This window comes from Narcine bancroftii, chromosome 3 (assembly GCF_036971445.1).
Source record: "Narcine bancroftii isolate sNarBan1 chromosome 3, sNarBan1.hap1, whole genome shotgun sequence".
Classification (NCBI taxonomy): Eukaryota; Metazoa; Chordata; class Chondrichthyes; order Torpediniformes; family Narcinidae; genus Narcine; species Narcine bancroftii.
In genome coordinates, this window is record NC_091471.1 from 113,142,508 (window position 1) to 113,150,007 (window position 7,500).

The window sequence follows — 7,500 nt, forward strand, 5'->3', positions numbered from 1 at the left end:
TCTCCTCTTGCTTCCAGCATTTGACGCACTATCACCTGGTCCTATTTCATCCTCTATTTCAGAAGTCATCTTAATATCTGACTCGTCTCCACTCTGGATTGCTCATCCTCACCAGCACCTGGTGGCTGATTTTAGTTTCTCTTGAAGTTTTTTTGCAGTAATTCTGTGGGATTTATACTCCCAGCAGCCATAACTTTCTGCTTTTCTATTGCCTCGTTCAGTCTTGCTTAAAGAGGAGCTTTATTTCCACGTGTACCTACTTGCCACATATGCAATTCTTTAAGATCCATGACCTTCAACTTCTTAACACCTAGATCCTCAGGGGCAGCAACCCCAGCGGTGACTGCCATATTATCCATTCAGCCAACAGTTGCACTCAGACATCAAACATGCACAACAATAACTCCAAAACCAAAGCAGTCCTTTAAGAACAAGCAGCAGTTTCTCTAAACTGTGTTCTAACTTGCAATAAACACACAGAACACACAATTGTGCCTCCTTGAGTTTGAAATGCTCTAAACAGAGATCAATTGATCCACTTCAAATTCAATTCCCAACTTTCTATCATCTTAAATTCCACCTTTTATCGACTAAAAAATTGTGGCGACAATTATCCTTTATAATTACTTGCAGGAATTAGAATGTTGTGTCTTTGACTCAAACAAGTTTGTACTAAAATTAAGTGAAGTTTTCCACATTTTACTAAACATTATTATTAGTTGCTATACATTATTACAAGGCATTAAACTTTGTTAGAAGGTGCTAAACTTTGTTAGATGATAGTTAAACGGCCAATAAAAGTTGTTGGAACATTCCAAGTTCCTTACCATTTCGTAAAACAAAAAAACTACTGGTAATCTCTCTAAGATGGCCGAAAATCCAGCTGTAACCTTGCCTCGATGACTGTTACTATGGAGGCACTCAAAAATATGTAAGCAATCTTCTTGAAAGCCACAAAACAATTTGCATGAAAGAAATACATTTCAACCCTTACACATATTTTAGTAGGTTAAACAAGATGAAAGGTATATGCACAATTAAGAATAAGAAATGATACGTGTTGTGCTTGATCAAGTGTCTGACTTTTCTTACTGTGCTGTGAACAACATTAGAAATGGTTGACAACATGCCACGAGATCCAGCAGTGGAGTAAGGTGGTGACAGATTTGCAGAATTGATTTCTTCTTGTGTATCTGTCCAGGAAATTAAAAATATATTAAAAACTATTATTTGGGGAACAAAATGCACACAATTTTATTAGTTTTCTTAAATTATTCATCATAATAAACTGAACTCACTCTCTAATTCTCTCTCTACATCTCAGTCTGCGCGATACCAGAAATAGTATTAAAAGCAACATTGTCATCAATGTTCAACAATATTTCCAAAATACTTTCTTTGATACACATCATTGGGAAGGTAAAAACTTAAAATGGATATTTTTAAAAAATTGTTCAATTACCTCAATAAAGCATTCAAGTAAATGATCCATTCATTAAAAATTGCTCTCATTAATATAAAATGAGATGCTACGAAACACAATTAAGAGCAGGGTTTCTCTTTACCAAAAGAATTTTGCAGTTCTTGAGATGTCATACAATTCAATTGCATGCATCTACAATGTGACAAGTTTCATATTCTTGCTGGTTTATAGACACAGCAAATGCTCAGGAATATAATCTACACTAGATAGATATTGCCTTTGGAAATGGTGTCCCAATAGTCTCACTTAGAATCTAATTTATTGTACCTCATAATCCAGGATCCCATCCATTCTGAACTCTATGAGCACCAATTGCTTATTATAAACATTAAGCCAACAATTCTGCCATTCATCTGCTTTTATTCAGAAATTATAGAATTAAGGATGGTTAAAATTTGGATATACCTCACCATAATAATAGGAGGTTAACTATTATTTATCAGTGCTCCAATTTGAAATCAAAACTGTTCATTCAAATTCCAGGTCAGATCAATATTGGAAAGCACCTAAACCTATTTTGATAGCATTAACTAACTGTAATAAATCCATCCAAATAATCATGGCCAATTAGAGTAACCAGAAACTAGCACGTCTCAAGCCCATCCTTAATCTACTATACAAATATCACAAAGTTTTGTACAGTTTTTGTTAATGCAACTGGAAAGCACTTTTCATCCCCAGTACAAGCACATGGCTGGCTTTTTGAAGATTTGTTAATCTGCACAGGTTTTGGAATAATGTTTAGAAAGGGAAATTATTATATAATTATATAACATGTTTCTGATACTAAGCTTCCCCATTCAGTAGTATTAAGAAAGACCAGATAGTTTTAAACAGTGTTGGCAATTAATATATCATTTAACCCCAAACTTTAGCCTATGCTTCAAGAATAAAGTTTAATCTTAATGCAAGCATATCTAATGCACCTCAGAATTGGAGCCATGCAAAAACTATTTTATTGCATTTATGAAAGATAGAAAAATAAATGTCGTTTTGGGTTATCAATGAGGAGAAAGTGGATTGAACATGGAATGGAAGAAATTAATGATGTAGGTTATTTTTGGTTTGAAGGGAAAATAGAGAATAAAAATCTTTACAAGATTTTGCACAGCATTTCTTTTTAATCTCTTGATTTAAAAATATCATAATTGTCAATCAGTACTAACCAAATAGCATTATTGATAAATATATTTTACAGATGAAATAAAATGGATAAAACTTTACAGGAATAATTTAGGTCTTTCAGTAGCAACAGGAATTAACCCAGCTGTGAATTATTATTTAACGAAGAGAGTCCTATCTTGATTTCCTCAACAGCCTAATGACACAAAAATACACACACACAAAAAGAGGAGTCAAAAGGTCACAACGTGTCATTTGAAGCATTCATACAAAATAAATGAATACCAAGGAAGACCTCTACTGCTGAAGACAGAAGAATTCTCAGCATAATGAAGAAAAATCCTCAAACGCACGTCCGACAGATCAGAAATACACTTCAGGAGTCAGGCCAAGTCCAGAAGGGAATCATGCATCCAGGTAAATTCTTCATGACGTCTTCTGAGGGCTGTAGTCATGACAGAACAGGAGGAAAAAAAAGTATAGTTTACTTTTTAGCTACCTGATACTAAGGCAGCTTCATGTGACTCATCCTGTGTCCTCTCCTCAGATGCTGGGGCACTACTATGTATTTTGAGAGATGCTTCTGCCTTTTCCTTTACAGTGTTCAGACCATGACCTGCAATTAAGAGTAATTTGTTCAAGGCACAGATTGAAAACAACTCTCAGAATTAATTAAAAATAATATACAAGCATAACCCACAAATCTCTCAAGCCTGGCCCTCACTAGAATCACTGGAAAACACCTACAATGCCCTCCAAAATGCTTGGGACAAAGAGACTTTATTCCTTTATTTGCCCCTATGCTCAACAGTTTTGAATTTGTAATTAAACCATTAACGTAATTAAATGCACATTCCAACTTTTATTCAAGGTTATTTGTATACATTTTGGTTCGGCTAAATAAAAATTACAGCACTTTTTAAATACATAGTCCCTTCATTTCAGGGCAGCATAATGCTTGGGACATTTGGCTTCACAAAAGTTTGTGAGTACTCAGGTATGTTAATTGCTTCATTGGTGCAGATATAAGAGAGCTAGGCTTGTTTCTAAGCATTTGATCACCTTTGGAGTCTGTAGTTGCCATTTTTAAACACAAGGACCAGAGTTTGCCAATGAAAGACAAAGAAACCATTATGAGGCTAAAAAACAAGAATAAAACAGTATGAGACATCACCTAAAGCTTAGAATTACCAAAATCAACAGTTTGGAACATCATTAAGAAAGAGCATACTGGTGAGCTCAACAATTGCAATGGGACTGGTATTCAAAGGAAGTCCTCCTTTGCTGATGGTAGAAGCATTCACATTATAATGAAGAAAAATCCCCAAATACATCTCAATGGATCAGAAATACTCTTCAGGAGGCAGGTGTGGATGTGTCAATTACTACTGTCTGCAGAAAATTTCATGAACAGAAATAGAGGCTACACTGCAAGATACAATCCATTAAGTTAGCCACAGAAAGGATAGCCATATTACAGTTTGGCAAGAAATATTTAAAAGAGCCTGCAGAATTTTTGAAAAGGTTTTGTGGACAGATGAGACCAAGATTAACCTGTATCAGAGTGATAGAATGAACAAAGTGTGGTGGAGGCGTAAAGAAACTGCCCAAGGTCCAAAGCATACCACCTTTTTCAAAGTTTGCATCTTGCAGTATAGCCTCTGTATTTCTTTTCATGAAGTCTTTTTTTTATATTTTAATTTTGTGGTTAAACAAGTATCCAGAATTAACTATCACAAATACATAGAATACATGAAAAGGAATAATTGATACATGTTTTCCAAATTTCAAAACAACCCCTCCCTCCTCACCCCAAACAAAAACCCCTTGATAAAGAAAGAAAATATAAATTGGAAAGAAACAAAAGAGAAATGAGTAAGAAAACAGAATGAAGAAGAAAAAAAAAGAAAAAGTGGAACTGTCAGGATATGGAATCCAATACAGAAAATCCAACTTTTTCTTACCTGGATCTCAAATATGGGGGGAAAAAAAAAGGTTAGAAAATTCAAAAATAGAATATGTCTTAAGTATTCAACCTTGTATTGTGCAAATATGGCTGCCATACCTGCAAAAACATATTATACTTCCTTAAATTGTAAATAATTTTCTCCAAGGAACACAACTAGGCTCTTCCACATTCTATCAGGCTAAGTCCAGAAGGGAATCATGCTTCCAGGTAAATTCTTCATGAAGTCTTCTGAGGACAGCAGTCATTGACTCCTGAAGTGTATTTCTGATCTGTCGGACATACGATTGAGAATTTTTCTTCATTATGCTGAAAATTCTTCTGTCCTCAGCAGTAGAGGTTTTCCTTGGAATACCAGTCCCGTCATGACTACTGAACTCACCAGTACACTCTTTTTTCTTAATGATGCTGCAAACTGTTGATTTTGGTAATGCTAAGGTTTTGGGCGATGTCTCTTACTGTTTTATTCTTGTTTTTTAACCTCATAATGGCTTCTTTGACTTTGATTGGCACAACTCTGGTCCTTATGTTAATAAATGGCCACTGCAGACCCCAAAGATGATCAAAGGCTTAGAAGCAAGCCTATATCTCTTATACCTGCACCAACAAAGCAATTAAACATATTTGAGTACCAAATGTCCCAAACATTATGGTGCCCTGAAATGAGGGGACTATGCATAAGTGTTGTAATTTCTATGTAGTCAAACCAAAATGCATACAAGTAACCTTGAATAAAATCTGGAATTTACACTTTAATCACATGTGAATTGTTTGATGACAAATTTAAAACTATTGAGCACAGGGGCAAATAAAGGAAAAAAAGTGTCTTTGTTCTAAACATTATGGAGGGTACTGTGCATCAACTCAGTTTTTTTGTCCTATCTTTATATTCCTTCAATTCAAGATTTCTCTTCCTTGCGACTATGAGAGCCCACCCACAGATCTTAACTAGTCAAAAGAAACCCCTTGCCAATTGTAGTGATCTGGGATTCACTAGAAGTGTGCTGCACTGATGATTGGTCCTACCACCTCCCCCTAGGGCCCGTATATAACCCTAGTTTCCTGCCTAAACCCAGAACCCCTTTGAAGCCTGTTCATGAACACTACCTCTGTTGTAAGCTAAAAAAAAAAATGTTCATTCTCCCTCCAGTCAAGTCTGAGCTTTTATCTACGCTACACCAATATAAAACCAATGTTTAATTATTTTAAATAGAAATTAGTCATCTCATTTAAAAGGCCAATAACTAATTTTAACCTTTAGTGGCAGTTGGTTCCTCTTCTCCATAATATTGTGAACAAGCTTACTTATAAATCATCAGCTGCCTCTGTCATCTTGCCGATTATTTGCTGATAAGTTCCAAGACCCTAGCATTTTGCACTCAAAAACACGGAGTGTGAAGCACTTAATGAAATCAGAATTCTCATCATCCTGACACACTGGATTAGTGTGTCAACATTTAGAGGCATGGTACTTCTCCAAAATCATCTGCAATTTTTTCAAGTTAATAAATAGCAATCATAACACTTACCAACAGTTGCTGTAGCTGTGGAGATCCACGATTTTCCCCAAGCTCCCCAGGATCCCCATGCACCTTTATTGGAAAGTGAAATCTGTAGAGTAGATCCACAATAGAAAATTTTATCTAATGTAGCATCAGATTTTTTTTAAAGATTCTTTTGCGTAGCTTAAAATTAATGAATTCCCATCTTAATTGCTAGTTATTTTAGCCAATTTTTCCAACTTTTACTCCATGCCCATTCCACCACAGATATCTGGTCCTCAAATTCAATCAGAAATTTGATACTCATATGTGCTCCTGACACAATCCATCTGGTCTCCTTTTGAACCCCCATCTGCCAATATGGAATGAAATCAATGCAATCAAGTTCAAATTTATTGTCAGAGTACATGCACGACAACACATACAACTCTAAGATTCCTTTTCCTGTGGGCCAGACAGAATTTCTACTTATTCCAAGTCAAGAAAAAAAATACACATACAAAAGAGAGAAATGTAAAGAAGGAATGTAAATAAACTGACTGTGCAAATACAGAAACAAATATTCAGTAATAAATAATGTGCAAAGTAAAAGTCCTCTAAGAGACTGTTGTTTAGGAGTCTGGTGGTGGTGGGGTAACCTGTTGGTTTGAGTCTTGTGGCACCTATATCTCTTTCCTGATGGCAGTATCAAGAACAGAGCATGTCCTAGGTGGTGTGAATCTTTGATGATTGTTGCTGTTCTCCAATGGCAGCATTCCCTGTAGATTATCTCGATAGTGGGAAAAGTTTCACCTGTGATGTAGTGGGCTGTGTCCACTACCTTTTGCAGGGTTTACTGCTCAAAGGTAATGGTACCAGGCTGTAATGCAGCACACTTTTCACTACATACATGTAGATGTTTTCCAAGGTTTCCGACATCACACAAAAACTCTGCAAACTCCTGAGGAGGTAGAGGCACTGACATGCTTTCTTCATGATGACATTAGTACGTTGGGCCCAGGAATGTTCCCTCACGGATAGTGACTCCAAAGAATGTAAATTTCCTCACCCTCTCCACCTCTGGATTGCACATCTCTAGTTTTCTCTTTCTAAAGTCTACATCAGCTCTTTGATTTTGGTGACATTGAATGAGAGATTGAAAACTTAGATGAATGGTATACTAACAACAATTTCTCTCCTGTATGCTGATTGATAACCCTTTTTATACAGTCCACTACTGTGGTATTGTCAGCAAATTTATAAATGGAGCTTTTGTCATATTGAGCGATATAAAGCGAGTAGAGCAGGGGTTAAGTACGAAACACTTTGTGCTCTGGTGCTGATGGAGATTGTGGAGATGTTCTTACCAAATCACATTGATTGGGGTCTGGGGGTGAGAAATCCAGGATCTAATTACACAGTGGAGTATTGAGGCCCAAGTCTTGGAT

General features: G+C 36.0%; 1 protein-coding gene across 3 annotated transcripts in view; it reads right to left on the minus strand.

The window, feature by feature from the left end:
- Positions 1 to 7,500, minus strand: part of fam114a1 (family with sequence similarity 114 member A1) — a 70,029-nt gene that overhangs the window by 24,896 nt on the left and 37,633 nt on the right. For all 3 annotated transcript variants that reach the window (XM_069924937.1, XM_069924938.1, XM_069924939.1), the window contains exons 3-5: positions 6,101 to 6,182; positions 3,105 to 3,221; positions 1,093 to 1,193 (exon numbers count right to left, since the gene is read on the minus strand). In XM_069924937.1, the coding sequence (XP_069781038.1) occupies positions 1,093 to 1,193; positions 3,105 to 3,221; positions 6,101 to 6,182 (300 nt within the window). The remainder of the gene's footprint in view (positions 1 to 1,092; positions 1,194 to 3,104; positions 3,222 to 6,100; positions 6,183 to 7,500) is intronic.